Source organism: Sturnira hondurensis, unplaced genomic scaffold (genome assembly GCF_014824575.4).
Source record: "Sturnira hondurensis isolate 20B ecotype Veracruz unplaced genomic scaffold, ASM1482457v3 Scaffold0018399, whole genome shotgun sequence".
Taxonomy (NCBI): domain Eukaryota; kingdom Metazoa; phylum Chordata; class Mammalia; order Chiroptera; family Phyllostomidae; genus Sturnira; species Sturnira hondurensis.
Window position 1 is genome coordinate 1708094 of NW_028091030.1, and position 15650 is coordinate 1723743.

Genomic DNA, 15650 nt, shown 5'->3' on the forward strand with positions numbered 1-15650 from the left:
CCCTAGGTTGAGAAACACTAATTTTGAATAAACTTCCTAGCTTTAGGAATAGGGTATTTGGGGTTTGCTGGTATTTGAAAATTTCTCCAGGAGAGGTCTTGTCTGATCCACACCCCTGGAGCCTGATTCAGCACCTCGAAACCCCCACGGGACCCCGGTTGTTGTGTGATGTCAACAGCAACACAACAAGATCAACAAAAATGGCTGCCATTTGTTAGGCACTAGGACACTTGTGTGCCTTAACCCTTTGCATCCTCACAGCCATGCTGTGGAATGGGTTGATCATCCCCCTTTTACAGATCAAGAAACGGGGGCTTAAAGGGCCAGGTTACTTGTCCAGGGCTACACAGCTCATCATGGGGCCAGGACTTCGGAGTAACGCTCAAGCTCCTATCTCCAGCCCCAGATAGGAATATCTCAATGAACTTGGTCTTCCCCAGTCACGTGGACTCCTGCTTCTCTAGAGAATTCTTTTCGAGCCAATGGTATATGATTGTTTCCTTTTCCTTGTCTGATTGCTGCTGATGAATTCTGGCAGGTGTTCATTTTCAACAGCTTTACTGAGATATGAGTCTCATACCATGCAATTAACCTATTTACAACGTGTGATTCAGTGGTCTTCAGTATATTCACAGATGCATGTTGTGCAACCATCACCACTAATCTTAGAACATTTTCATCACCTTAAGGAGAAACGATGTCTTTTAGCTCTCACCCCAGCTCCTTTCCCCTACTCCCTCCCACCCACTAGTCTACTTTCTATCTCTATAGACTTCTCTGTGCTAGGCATTTTATATGAATGAGGTCATGCAGTATGTAGTCTTGCATGACCGGCTTCTGTCACTTAGCTTAATGTTTTCAAGGTTCATCTATGTTGTAGGATGTATCATTTTTTATGGCTGAATGATGCTCCATTGCATGGATATACCACATTTTGTTTTTGCATTATCCGTGGATGGACAGCTGGGTTGTTTCCACCTTTCAGCTGCTAAAAGTTCTATTGTAGACACTGTGCACAGGTTTCTGTGTGGGCACATGTTTTCATGTCTCCTGGGTGTGTACCTCAGAGTGGAATTGCTGGGTCACATGCTAACTCTGTGTTTAATCGTTTGAAGAGCTGCCAGACTGATTTCCAGAGTAGCTGGGCCATTTTACATTCCCGCCAACAGTGTCTGAGGGCTCTGATTTCTCCACATCCTTGCTGACATTTGCGGTTATCTGACTTTTTGATTCTAGCCATCTTAGCAGGTGTGAAGTGGCTTTGGAGAGCTTTGGTTCTTTTGTCTGCTTTTCTTCCATCTCTTGTTCTTCTCACTGAGGGAGAGAGATGAAGAGCCGCCCACAGTGGATGTGCAGGCTGTGTACTGAGCCACCGTGTGGAGTGCTTTTCACACCAGCCCTGTCAGCTGCTGCCTTCGGCCGTGTTAATCTGGAGGACCCTTCAGATCCATCACTGATGCTGCAGATTTATTTCTATCTAATTTCTCTCCAGCCACAGGCCCATTCACATTTGCATTTGCATTTTTGCTGCCTCCCAATTGGGCAGAATCTCCTGGACCTCTCCCCCACACTTGCCCCGAGACCTTTATGCAATGGCATGACTAAGAGACAGGGTTCATTCTTGCCCCAGAGCTCTTTTCACCAGCTTCACCGGCAGCCAGATTGATTATGAAGAGTAAAGCCAAGTGTGTTCTGAGACCACTGGTCCTGAGGCTGGTCCTAGGCTGGGGGCCTTGTACAAGCAGAGCACAGGGCCTTGGGAAGGGAAGAGCTGTTTGACTCAGTCCCTGGGCTCTGGGCTCAGACATGCCTACCACCTGTGGAAAGAGTGTCTTTGAGCAGGTCCCTTGCTCTCTCCGAGCTCTGGTTTTCACCTCCATAAAATGGGGTGGCCAATCTAGTAGAACATAGAGAGCCATGGGTATTAGAGCTTGCTGCACGCCTGGCCAAGAGCAGGTGCTGAACAGACCACAGCCAGCTGCAGCATCTCCAGCTAGCCTCACATGGGCTGCAAGAAAGGCTGAGGGGTTGTGAGTAAACTTACAGAATGTGAAACCTGGATGTGGAATTTGGGATTGCAGGTAAACACGCCTCATTTACCAGGCCTCCAGGGCTTTGTTGAAATTTGATAAAAGATAGTTTAAGAATGACAAAAGAAAGTACTAATTCCAGTATCAGTAAAATGGGCAGGGGAAGGGTTAGATCATGGTTTTCAAACATTTCTGAGTCATCCAGGAAGTTATACATCAATATTTACGAAATGTTACACACGCTTTAAGGGACCCCTGTCCCTTGCCAAAGCCTGTCTGTGGACACCAGGTTTGGAACCGAGACCTGAATCATCTCAGAGACCCCCTCCAGCTTAAGTGCCCTTCACACTGTTTCTGGTTGTAGCAGAGGCCAGAGTTTAAGTTCAAGTTCAGGCCAGCCTCTTCATCCCTCTGCTCGTCTGCTTGCTGGACTGGAAAATAGCTAGAGAACAGAGGTGATGTTGCTGCCTGCCTCCTGTGGTTCTGGGAGGAGCATCTGAGATGTGATGTGCGTGATGTGCGTGATGTGTGAAAGCACTTTGTCAACTGTGAACTGCTTTATAAATCATTGTTGTGAGCGTTCTGCTCCAAGACTAGGAGTGGGACTGAAAATCCAAATGTTTTGTGGATTTGATGGATTCCTGGAAAGTTGCAAGCAAGTCAGGTTTTGAAAATCCAATCTCCGCGGCATCCAGTTATGTGATCATTTTCGGGAATCCGCCAGTGAATCCTCGATTGTGGCAGACATCCTCTGGCAAAGCAGAACATTCCTCCCTATTAAATGCATACTCACATAGCAAATTCTCTCAAACCAGAGAAAAAGATGGGAGTTCACAGAGGATTCCAGGACGTTTCTGGTGGATTCTGACAAGGTCATTGGAGGGAGGGCGTGGGTACCATCCCTCACTCCGCCAAGTGCTAAAGAGCATGCACTGTACTGGTAGAGACTTGAGTTTGAACTCCAGCTTCCACGCCCATTTCCCTTGTGGCCTTAGGCAAGATATCTAACAACCTTGAACCTCAGTTTCCTAACCTATATAGTGAGGATAATAGTAGCAGCTTCATAGAGTTATGAGAATTAATGGGACGGAGCACTTGGCAGTGTGAAATTGCTCCATGGCATCTGTTCATGTTTTATTATTGATGTTTTTATTGGTTATTACCATGGTCAAAAATAGCACTCTGGTCCACATGGACCATGCTTGACCCAGGGGGCTAAAACTCATGCTTTCATATTATTTTCTGAGGATCTGTCCACATACGATCTTAGTTTAGGCAGACTTTTAGAGGTCATTTAAGATGGATTCGCACTCTTTCTTCAGCCTCCCTGGCTTCAGCCCTCCACCTACCAACGTCTGCATCTTCTAAGTGCACGCTGGTCGGGTCCTGCCTCTTCAGTATGGCAGTGCTTCCTACCATTGACGATGGCTCTGCTTCCTCTGGGCTCTTCTGCTCCAGGCCAGGGCCCCATTCCCAAGCTGACCAGCCCAGACCCAGAGCACTGCTATCAAAGTCTGTCTCACATCACAGTGCTCAGAGCTTGAGCTAGTTCCTGAAATACCAGGCTCAGAGGGGCCAAGGAGTTGACCTCAAGGGAGAATACAAGGGAGGACTCTGGGAAACCAGCTTCTGGGGCCTTGGTCCCAAGCATCTGCCCCTGGATGGCCAGGGCCATCCCAGTCCAGGGCTGGAAGCCTGTATCCCGATCTGTACTTCGGGTCACCTGGGCTTATTGCTGACATGCGACATGGTCTACGTGCCTTCTGTGGTTCTGCCAGTCACTGCTCCCTTTGCCTAGAACACCCTTACCCTCCTCTTTTTCAAGACTTCAGTTTAGGTGCCACACCCCCTAAGAAGGTCCTCGACTGACTCCCAAGTACAGAGCTCCAGCTCAGAGTTCCCACATTTCAAAAAATCCCCACCACATTATGACCCATGGGCCGCCTCGGCAACCTCTCTTTCGTGTCCCCCTGGACTGTGAGTTTTGTGAGAGAAAAGACATTCTCTGCTTGGATCTCCATTTCTCAGAGCCTGTAGCTGCTTGCTCAGTGATATTTGTTGAGTGAATGAATGCTCGATTTGAGAAAATCCTGACTGGCAGGAAAGATAAGCCAAGAAACAGCCCTCAGTTAGTGTCTGGATCTGAACCCAGCAACAGAAGCCTCAGGTGGCTCCCACCCAGGTCTCTCTGCCCAGTGAAAGCTGCAAAACAGGCTGATCACAGCCACCCACTGTTGACCCACAGACCTCCCGTCGCTCAGAATGAGTGACAACTAACATTCCTCCCTCCATTGATATTTGCTATCCCGATCCCAATGCTAACCGCAGTCACTTGTGAGTGCCTTCCACACCAGTCATGACAGTAATGTCTGATGTTGGTTTTTACTCCATTTCATAGATGGGGAAACTGAGGCATGGCCCGTGAAGTCTTCTGCCCAAGGCCACTCACTTATAAAAGGTGGAGTCAGTTCTTCTGGCCCCTGCACTCTTACCCCCCAGTAGGCGCTCCTGCTACTGGCTGCCAGGTCTACAGAGGCTTCTCTTTGGTCCCCAGGAGAAGGAAGATCAGAAAATGGTAATGTAGAGTGATTAGGATTCTGATAAAGGGCAGGGTTCTGTGAGACTCCAGGGGAGGGTCCTTTGAAGACAGGGCATCCTCTGGGGGCACTGCGGGGAGGAGGGGCCTGGGCTGCACGTTTTCTCTTCTGTCTCAGAGTTTTAAACCTCAAGGCAGTGCAGTCTCATGAATAGACAAATGAACCAAAGCCTCATCCCCCTTTCCTCTCTCCTCCCCTCCGGAGATACGTGTCTCCCAGACTCTCCATGCACATATAAACAGAGGCGTAGCCCTGGCCGGTGTGGCTCAGCGGGTTGGGCATCATCCCACAAGGCGAAAAGCCACCGGTTTGATTCCTGGTCAGGGCACAGGCCTGGGTTGCAGATTCTACCCCTGGTTGGGGGGCGTACGAGAGGCAACTGATCCATGATTCTCTCTCACACCGATGTTTCCCTTCCTCTCTTTCTCCTTCCCTTACTTTCTCTCTAGAAATAATTTTTTTAATTAAAAAAAAAACCCGCATACACATGGCCAGATGCTTAATAACCCGGTGGTGGGGTTGTGGGGGGTGATGGTTATATGTGCCAATTTCCCGGGTGTAAATGCTCCCACCACAGCTGACTACAAGCTACCGGCACAAAGGCACTGAGCGAGCAGCTGGGAGCAGAGCTGCAGGAGCGACGGCCACACAGTGTTTCCGCCGCGCAGGTGCGGCAGGTGTCCGCACCTTCAAGGACGTAAATAATAGTACAACGTAGGGAAATTATTGGGAGGTGGTAAGCTGTGAGTACTTATTACCTTTTAAAAATATGACTTAATTGCTGTGCAAGTTTATATAACTTAATTTTTAATAATGGCTGGGTTTAACAAGTGGGTCACAAAATTTTGGAAAATTTTACAATCATCTCTCATTAGCTAGTATAAGCCAGCTCCAGCAACCCACTCGTTTCCTCTTTACTAAAACAGTAACATTCTCTGAATTTTTTCTTTAATTTGCTTTATACTTAAAAGATTCTTTATCCAACAAGCCATCCATTCAACCAATATTGTGCCATGTGCTGTGTTGGGAGTGGTGTACTTTGCCTTCGTTAGCTGATGGTCTAGTGAGGGAGACGGTCAGTTACCAAATCCATAGGTAGAGAAGCAGCAGCAATAACCAAAATGCACCTTGTAAGTAGGTCTCCAAAAAAGACGTAACAGGATAATGTCACGGCAAAAGCGCTGAGTGGAGGCAGGTGTGTGGAGGCCAGAGTGCTGCCTGGGAGAAACTTCTTGAAGTCCAGTCTAGGACGAGCTTCTTCTGAAAAGATGACAGTGACTGAGAGTCCAAAAATAAGGGACCAGCCATGCAAAGTTCAGTGGGAAAGTGTGCAAAAGTTCCATTTCTGTGAACTTTACAAACGTGTGAAACCAGTTCTGTACATTGTTTTTAGAACGGTCCTTGTAGAGTGAAGGTGGGGAGGCTCCCCACCAGCTTCGGGATGGAGGTTACCCTTGGAGGGAGGGCGAGCAGGAGAATGACTTGGAGGCACCAATGGTCTTCAGTTACACCTTGGTATTTTCTTACGGCGGGAGAAAGGGGAGGTCTGGGACCAACCTGCTGGTGGTGGTTTTCACCGGCTCTAGCTGATGGGTACCAGGCTGTCAGCGGCATTGTTCTCTGTAATTTCTGAATGCTTGAGATAGTTCAGGATTGTTATATTTTTGAGACTAGGGGAGAAGAGGTTGTGGGCAGCAGACCTGACCAGAGTAGCCATTCACTCTTGGATTGTTTTGGCTGCAGAAAAGTGAGAGGGGAAAGAGGCTCAAGAGCAGCTGGGGGGGCGGTGCAGATGGGGACCAGGTCATCATGAAGGCTGTGACGTAAGTCCGAGTGTTATCATAAATGCAGTGGCTGCCCCCTTGAGCTGGAGAGTGACCCGATGGGATTTGCACTGATAAAGGATTCCTCTGGCTGCTTTGAGGGGAACTGGTGGAGGGTTAAGAAATGGTACTGGGGAGGTTAGTTCAGATCTCTTGTCTAGAGGGAGCAGATGGTGGCCTGGGACAAGGGAATACGCAGGAAGCATCGGAGAAGAACATTTTTGAAATGTGATTTGAAGGACTCACTGAGGGATTAAATATGGGGGGGTGGAGGGGGGGAGTGTGACTTCCTTTTTCTAAAAACCAGTTTTATTGAGATATATTTTACATACCATAGAGTTTACCCGTTTAAAGTGTATTACTCAGTGGTTTTTGGTAGGCGTGATTTTCTTTTTAAAACCTGAGTGGATGGTGGTTTCTAATTCTGTGATGGGAAGAATGAGAGATGTATAGACTTAGGGGTGAGGCCCAAGGTAAGTTTGAGATGCCCATGAGACATCCAAGGGGGGATGTGATATGGGAAATTAGATATTCACATCTGGAGCTTGAAATAAAATATTGTGAATAACGAACGATTTGAGAGTCTCGGAATAGATGTGAATATCCGTAGAAAGAGTACAGGTAGGAAGGTGTGCGGGGGGAGCAAGACCCTCAGTCCAGGTGGATTGAGAGTTCATGCTTTGAGCCCCAGCCCATTCTGCCAACCGACGAACATACTGCAGTGAGAGACGCAAAAGAGAGAGAGAGAGAGAAACACGAAGTGATCGCAGAGCTGGAAACAGAGGGCTGCAGGGCTCCGGTCTGGAGCAGGCAGGGCGGTGGCGGATTTTAGCTCCTCTAGGGCAACATCAAATAGAAGTGCCCCGTGAGAGACGGAGAGTGGAGCCAGACTGGCTGCTTAAAATAAAAGTGAGGGAGAGAGAGATGGGCAGACGGACTCCGACTCAAAATGAACCTTCAAATGGAATGAATCTCCAAACTAATGAAGAAAACTGATGTAAAAAAGACAGTCTCCAAAAGTCAATGACAAATGAATTCACTCTACAATAAAATTAGTAGAGTATTCTAAAAACGAATTTCACTGTTTAGGGTCTCTATCAGGAGTAGATTGGACTTCGAGTAACTGAGATTCGAAATAACAATGGCTCAAGCAAAATAAGAATTAAGTTTCCTTTTATGAACATATTCTCATGAGGTGGCTCGGCCCGACCCAGGCCTCAAGGAACAAAGCTGGATCTGGCTCATCCTATCTCAAGGCTCAGGTTATCCTCAGAGCCCAAGCTGGTAGTCAGACCACCAGCTATCACATCTGTATTCCAGGCAGCAGGGTGGTAGCAGCGCACGTATCAGCCGTCTTTTGAAAAAGTTTTCAGGAAGCTGACACACGGCACTTTCATCTACATTCTATTGGCCAGAACTTAGCCAGAGGAGAAGCAAAAACTGTATTCTGTTACTGTAAGTAGCCAGGTGCCCAGTTATAGTTCAGGGGGTTTGTTACCGCAGGTGCAGGGGTAATGATAGATGATGAGAGATAACTAGCAGTCACAGCCTGAGGAGCCTCAAAGAAATAAAGGAAGGAGAACATCCATTGAAAATATCAAGACAGGGGGTTATTGTTTGTGTGTTTGTTTGAATTGAAAACCTCTGTTCTTATAAAGACATCATTAAGAGAATGAATAAGCAAGCCAAAGGCTAGGAGAAAATATTTGTAAATCATATCTATGGTAAAGGAATTGATTCCAAAATGTATTTTTAAAAACTCTCAAAACTCAACAATAAGGAATAAATTCGCACTTTAAAAAATGGACAAACGATCTGAACAGACACTTCACTGAAGATAGGCAGCTGATGCGAGATTACAGGGGCCCAAGGGACTCTGGGGTGATGGACACGTTGGTCTTCTCGATCATCACACTGGATGCGGGCATCTGCCAGGACATACCAAGGGCTGCGTGATGTGTCAGTCACGCCTCGATAAAGCTGTTAGAAAAGGAAACGGAATGGACGTAGCATAGAACAAAAAGGCAAACTGAGAGAAGATGGATGTAAAAATTGAAAATGTAAAATATTTTAAAATTTTCACCATTAAAAATTCTGTGAAAAGTATTAATTGCATTAAAAGTACCTGATAGAAAGGTAGACCTCAAAGAAGGGAAGAACCTCAGTAGCTGGACAAACTCTGAACTGGACACAGTCAAAGAGAGAATTAGTGATTTGGAAGGGAGTTCTGAGAAATTTTCCCAGGGCACTCAATACCCCGAAAGAGAAAGGGAGAGAGAAATGTGAAGGGGTGCTTAAAAGACATGGAGAATAAATTGAGCTGCTCCCGAATATATTTAATAGAAATTCTTCAAACAGAGACTGGAGAAAATGACCAAGGAGCTATACTCGAAAGCATAATAGCTGAGAATTTTTCAGAATTGAAAAAGAGATATGCCCTGTCAAGTGCTCACCAAGTAAGGTGCAAAAAGTTTAAAAGTATATCTCTACTTCAAGACCACACAGTGAAAGGACAGATCAAGAATAAAGAGGAAGTCTTAAAATTTACCATAGACAGATTGTCCGCAAAAGCACAGCATTAGACAACATTAAAACGACAGCAGTGGGTTGCTGAAGAGCTCATGGCAGCCTTTTGGGCAATCTTCAAAAGCGCTGAAAGACAATAAAACTTAATCTGCCTAAAATTTCGTACCCAGCCGAGGTCTGATTCAAGGGTGATGATGAAATAATGACAATTTTACAGAAGACAAAGGGGCTCAGCCCAAACCCTGAGGGTCCTGAACATTCAGAGATTTGGGAGAAGAGGAGCTCTCTCAAACCACGTGTGTCTGTATGTCTAGTCACCCAGTGCTGGCCTCTGTCTCCCACAGAGATGAGAGAGAGAGAGAGAGAGAGAGAGAGAGAAAGAGAGAAAGAGAGAAAGAGAGAGAAAGGGAGGGAGGGAGGGAGGGAGGGAGGAAGGGATAAAGAGAAAAAAAGAAAAGGAAGATAGAGCCTAGATTTTGCTGTGGCCCAAGCTGGGTTTCAGCCCTGCAACAGTGCTGACATCCTACCGAGGGCGAGAGGGAGTTCCCGTGCAGTAGCAGGTGGGGCCAGGCCCTGGGCCCTGGTTTGGGGAGGAGCCCCATAATACGAGAGCCCCCTCCTGTATGGCCTATTCTAGACTCTCTCTCTGTCTTCCAGATCGTGGACAAGAATAACCGCTACAAGTCCATAGACGGGTCAGACGAGACTAAAGCCAACTGGATGAGGTGAGTCCTGCTCTCTGCTGATCGCCCTGGAGCCTGGCCTGAACTCTGGAAGGAGGCCAAGGGAGCGTGCTGGGCCTCTGGCGTCTCCAGTGGTGGAGGCCCCTGAAGACCCTGGGACTGCTGTTTGTGGGGTTTGGGATGTGTCTAGCTCTAGGTGACCCTCTATTTTCCCCAGGCTTCTATCAGGGGGCTCTGGAGGAGGCCTGAGGCCAGACGCGTGCACTACAGGGACCCCTAGAGACTGCACTTGTCTCAGTATGTCTAGAGTACTCAGGCCCCTGGCCCTTGGCCCCTGGCAGCATTCCCACACAGGGGCTGCCCCTCACGGAGCACCGTGGCACCGCTCACAGGGCAGACTCCTGCTGGTGTGGTGCAGGACCCACCCCAGGGCAGCCACAGCAGTTTAAATGGCCTCTGTGGAGAAGAAGGTTTCTGGCACAATCTCGCTGTTTCCGACGGTGCTTGCGGCCCAGGCATGAGCACTTTCCAGAGTGGTTTTACTGTGGTCCAGGGTTGGGACAGAAGTTAGCACCAGAAGGACCCTTCATGGCCAGCCAGGGAGAGCAGGAGACTGGCCAGGGTCACCCAGAAGCTGAGCCGCGCTTGGACTCCGAAGGCTCCCCTTTTGGTTCTGTGCTGCTGGACTGTGCCGTATGCCAGGACCCTGCTGGTGGTGGTGGCGTCTGGGGGTGGGGGTGGCAGGTCAGATTTACCTTGTTGCCTTTTTGGTGGCCTCTGTCTGGGACTTGGGAGTGGTGACTGGGGTCTGGGTCTGGGCTGGGAGGGAAGGCAGGCCTCGGATGGCTGGACCCGGGGGCACTGCCACATCGCGGATTGGGCCCTCTGGTTGGTGTCCTGTCGTTCTGTGACTCGTGGAGACAGGGGTGGGAGTGGGGGAGCTGAGAGACTGTGCTGGCAGGGAGGGCAGTGAGGGGTTTGCTGTGTTTGACCTCTGAGACTTCTCAAGCCAACAAGGAGAAAATTGGTTTGAGGTAGGGAGGTTGTGGCATTGCCTCCCTTCCCCTTTTCTGTGGCTTCACTGCCCACTGTGCTCCCACCTGAGAGCCTCAGCCACTCCCTGACTGTGTATCCGGGAAGGCAACCCACACTCCCCACTGCCTCCCCTCGCTGACTGCGGTTACTGAGCACCTGCTGGTCAGAGCCCCTACGGCACCTCGCCCTCCCAGGCCTCCCAGGCCTCATACCTTCCACCATGGAAACTGCTTTTTCTGAAACAGTTGCTGAGTGGAGACAAGAACTGTGGGCTTCGAGGGCCCAGATGAAAGGTGGGAAGAGGGCCTTTGAACCGAGCCTTCAAAGGGGCCAGACTTTTCTTTGAAGGCACAGTGAGTAAAGACTCAGAAGTGGGGACCAGGTGTCCAGTGGGCCAACAGATGGCCCCTGGCCTGGGCTCCTGTGCCCTGTTGCCACACTCTGGCTGTCGGCAAGTGAAGGAGAGTGTCTGAAAGCTGTCTGGTGTCAGGCCTTTCTGAACTGTCACTTCCAGAAACTTTGGCCCATAGAGCTGGTTCTTTTCCACTTTTGCACCCACCTCTGACCTTCCAGCCTGGGAGCAAGGCCTCACTACAATTCCAAAGAAGGGGATTCATCATCTGAGCTAAGTGACCAATCATCTGGCACCCCACGTTCTGTTTTACTTGGGCGGAAATTGAGCCCAGGGCGCTGGTGTCCTTTAAAGTTCTCCGCAGTAGTTCTGATGCACCACTAGTGTTGGGAACCACCGCTCTGTGCTGCTTTAAAGCTCCAGGGGTAAACTGAGGTCCAGAGCAAGTCAAGGTGATGCATTCAGTGGCGGGACCCGGACTGCTGCGATAGCTGCGATAGCGTTCTTTCTGCTTGTGCTCAAAAGCGTGGTTTCCTGAGCCTCGGGTGGGGTGGGTTCTGTCACCACTACCTTGCTGGCACAGGATCTGTCCTGTTCCTGCCCCAGGCCCATTCTGACCCAAATGACACCAAGGCAGTCACAGCTGCAGGACCCTCATCTCATTAAAGACTCAAGGAGTGGGTGGGCTGGGCCTGTGGTTCATTGCCTTGGAGATGCCCCTCTGGTGGTAGGGGGAGGGGAAAGCCACTTCATCTGCCTCCCCCCTGAGTGTGCAGCTGCCATTTGCACAGCTTGTTGTCCTTTGCAGACACCAGTCACTTGCACTGTCACAGCCTAGGGTCTTGTAGGAAATCGAACGGAGTCAGTTTTCTCAAATAATAAGTGGGCCTGGAAGAGAACGGCACTCACAGAAGGAGCATGGACTCAGTGGCAGCCGTCTGCTAGGTGTTGTGCATTCATGAAATCAGTGATCCCTGACCGGGGGCTGTTTTGCCCCCTGGGGGTATTTGGCAGTCTCTTGGGGCATGTTTGGCTGTCACATCTCTATGGGTGGATGCTACTGGGTTCTCTTGGGCAGAAGCCAAGGTGCTGATAAACCTCCCACATACTGCCAGGGCACCGCCCCCGCCCCGCCCCCACCCACTAACAAAGAATTTTTCAGCCCCAAATGCCAACAGTGGTGAGACTGAGACAGCCCTGCACGCAATCCTCCTGGCGGCCCTGGGAGGCGACGCTAGAACCGACGCCCTTGTTTTACAGGAACGGGTCTGCAGAGGACACTCGGCCTCCAGCCCCAGGACTGTCCGAGTGCCAGGCCCAGGCCCCATCTTCCTCTTCTGCCTCCGCCTTGCCTCTGGGGCAGCGGCGCTCTGGAGGGACGTGGGGAAGAGGGGAGAGGGGAAGGGTCTCTGTGCTCCTGGCCACCCACTGAAGCTTTGGCAGCAGTCAGAGACGTGAATCAGGTCCCAGCTCTCCCTCCATACCTTGGGTTCCTGTCTTGGGTGGACCTTTGGGCACTGGTTGCAGGGTGGACGGAACCACACTGTGGACACTGAGTTCCAGAGCCAGAGCGGGTTCCGGGTCAGAATCGGGGAAGGGCCACGCTGCCCGCTTGGTTAAGGCCCCCGGCGGCTCCCTGCACATGAAAGCTGAGGTCTCTCCTGGTCTCCCTTGAAGTGGAGCTTGCCTTCCGGTGGGTGCTCATGGGCTCCTCACATTCTACCCATAAGCAGCCAGAAAGCCACACCAGCTGACTCCCAAGAGGAGCAGCTGCCTGCCAGCGCTCCAGTTGGAGGGGAGCCTGCACTCACCCAGAGGTGGGGACTTGGAGGGGACTTGCGGGCAGGGGATGGAGAAGAGGGCTGCTGGGCAGAATAAGCTCTCTGTGACCATTCCCTAAGTCTGGGCGTCCCCAGCAAGGCCACACACCATGGATGCCATGTGAATAGTCTCCCTGTTTAACTATTCTTCCTCCAGGCCATTTATAGAGGCAGTGGCCTAACCCTCACCCCAGTAGTCAGCCTTTGTTTCTGTTCTGGGCTTTAAAGCTCGTTTATATCCTTGGGCTCCCTCCAGCCCCTCCTTAGTAAGAATCCCCTAGGTTAGTGTGGTTGTTATTCCTTTCTGGATGAAGAGAGTGGCCCAGGCCAGCACAGCCAGTCAGACAGCCTGGAGCTGGAGGTGGGGGGCTCAGTCCAGTGCTCCCACGCGTGCGCATGCTGTGTGACCTCCCGCCTTCTCAGCAGTGGTGGAAGGACCTCTTGGCAGGAGGAGGGTGTGGTGGTGGTGAGCTGCTGAGGGCGCCCAGGTGCCTCCTGGCTCCCCAGCTGGGGGCCGGCATTAGGAAGGAGGAGGCCCACCCACGTTGCCAGGCATTTACCCAATTGTGCTTTGTGGGATATTCAACCCAAGGAATGTGGCACCCCTGGCCGAGCGTAAGCGGAAGCCCAAGTTCTCCAAGGAGGAGCTGGACATTCTGGTCACCGAGGTGACCCGCCATGAAGCTGTTCTCTTTGGGAGGGAGACCATGCGGCTGTCCCATGCTGACAGGGACAAGATTTGGGAAGGCATAGCTCGGAAAGTGACCTCCGTGAGCCAGGTCCCCCGCTCCATCAAGGACATTAAGCACCGATGGGATGACATGAAACGGAGGACCAAGGACAAGCTGGCCTTCATGCAGAAGTCCCTGTCGGGCCCCGGGGCCGGGGGCCGGGCCCCTACCATCACGCTCACTGCCCATGAGAGGGCCATCGAGTCAGCGCTGCTCTCGGCCCGTTCCGGGCACCTCTTCCCTAGGGCCGAGCTGGATGGCACCGACAGCCCTTCGACCAGCTGTGAGTACCGCCGCCGCCCCTCCCCAGCTCCTCCCGCCATTCCCTAGCCTCCTCCTTGAAGGAGGAAAATGAAGGTTCCCATTCATTGCCTTCCCCTCTCTCCCTCTCTGTTTCGACCATCTTCCCATTCTTCCCCCCTTGTCCCACTGTCTCCTCCACCCCTTTCCGTTCATTCATTCTAGAATGTTTCCTGAACACTGCGCCAGGAGTTGTGTATAAATTCTACACTGGCCTTGCTCTGGGGGAGTTCCGAGACTCGTGGGAATAGACAAGCTTTAAGTAAATAATTGCACAAGGAAATTTGTAATGAAGGACTGAAGGACCAGCACAGGAAATCCCGAGAGCTGAGTTCATAGGGGTGCGACCTATGCCATCCCTCGGGCCCTGGGCTCCGTGCTGGGCTAACTACTCTGCCAGTCCCTGCCCAAAACTCAGGATAGTTTTTGAACAAGGTGCCCTGCATGCTCATGTTGCGTCTGGCCCTGCAAACGCTGTAGCGGCCTGTCTGAGAGCCCACGGTGGTGGGACAGGCTCTCCCCCAGGGGCTGGGGAAGGCTCCCCGGAGAGACAGCTGAGCAGGGATGCACAGGACGAGTAAGAGTTAACCAGGCCGGTGACTGCGTGGGGTGCAGGGGAGGGGAGGCGAGAGGAGCGCCTCACAGGCAGAGAACAGCATGTACAAGGCCCTGCATCAGGAAGGCGCTTGGCACGTTCCAGGAACAGAGAGGAGCCAGGGAAGCCCAATGGAGCAGGCGAGGGGGAGGGGGCGCGGGAGGAAGCCAGCCAAGTCTTCAGGGCCCAGGCCACGGAAAGATCAGCTCTCTCTCCCTCTGTCTACTCCTAACATCTTTATTTCTGTGTTATTCTCTGCTCTCTGTGCCCTGCTGCCTTCTTCCACTTCTCTCTGCACTCTGCCTCTTGCTGCCCGCCTGGGGCTCTCTCTGTTCTCACTAGGTCCCCTCCCTGTGCACACCCACCTCAGGTCGCCCTCTTCTCCCCCAGCACTTGTTTCTCTCTCCCCTCTGCTTCCTGTGTCTCCAGACAGACTTTGATTCCAGGGGCTAGGGTGCCACCAGGGGCTGGGGTGCCACCAGGGGCTGGGGTGCCCGATCGCCTGGCACAGCCCAATGTATTTCTAGCTGGGGCTCACCAGACGGGGGGGGGGGCAGTCGAGGCCCTTCTGTGCTGGAGCTGCACCCACTTGAGTTCTGCGGCTGCACACCCCCACCTCCACCCTCAACCCGCAGTCCCAACTGGAGGCCATCTGGCTGCTGAGACGTCTCTCAGGGCAGGGCAGGAGGGCTCCAGAGAAGCCGGCCGGCCGCTGGCCAGCTCCCGGGAAGGTGGTTCCCAAAGACCCAGCCTTCCCTTCCCGGGCCCCTTGCTGTTGGGATCTGCTGATTTCCTGCTTGGCTGGGGCCCTTGACAGGTGGCCGCTCAGACTCAGATTTTTAGGACTGGGAAGGAACGTGGAGACCGTCTAGTCTAACTACCTCGGCACCCAGATGAGGAGGCATCTGAGCTCCAGAATCAGAGATGTCCCCAGAACCAGGACTCAAGCCCAGCTCTGCATACCACACTGTCTTTGCTAAGTTTCAGGATAATTCCACCCTATTATGAGAAAAAGAAGGGGGCCCAGCACCCAGTGAAGTCTGTTCCCTAAATTTTCCCCATTCACCCCTCATGCCAGAGCAAAGGTAATGAGGTTACCAAATGTGACCTGGGCTGGGCGGGGGGCCTGGGACCCTCTGCAGCAGGCTGGGCCAGCCC

The 15650-nt window shown here is 51.5% G+C and overlaps 1 protein-coding gene across 5 annotated transcripts in view; it reads left to right on the forward strand.

Annotated features, from left to right (window-relative positions):
* Positions 1-15650, forward strand: part of PRDM11 (PR/SET domain 11) — an 84430-nt gene that overhangs the window by 45832 nt on the left and 22948 nt on the right. For 4 of the 5 annotated variants that reach the window (XM_037069051.1, XM_037069054.1, XM_037069053.1 and 1 more), the window contains exon 5: positions 9634-9701. In XM_037069051.1, coding sequence (XP_036924946.1) covers positions 9634-9701 — 68 coding nt within the window. Of the gene's footprint in view, positions 1-9633; positions 9702-13458; positions 13881-15650 lie in introns of all 5 variants that reach the window. The other variant, XM_037069056.1, reaches the window with a different exon arrangement.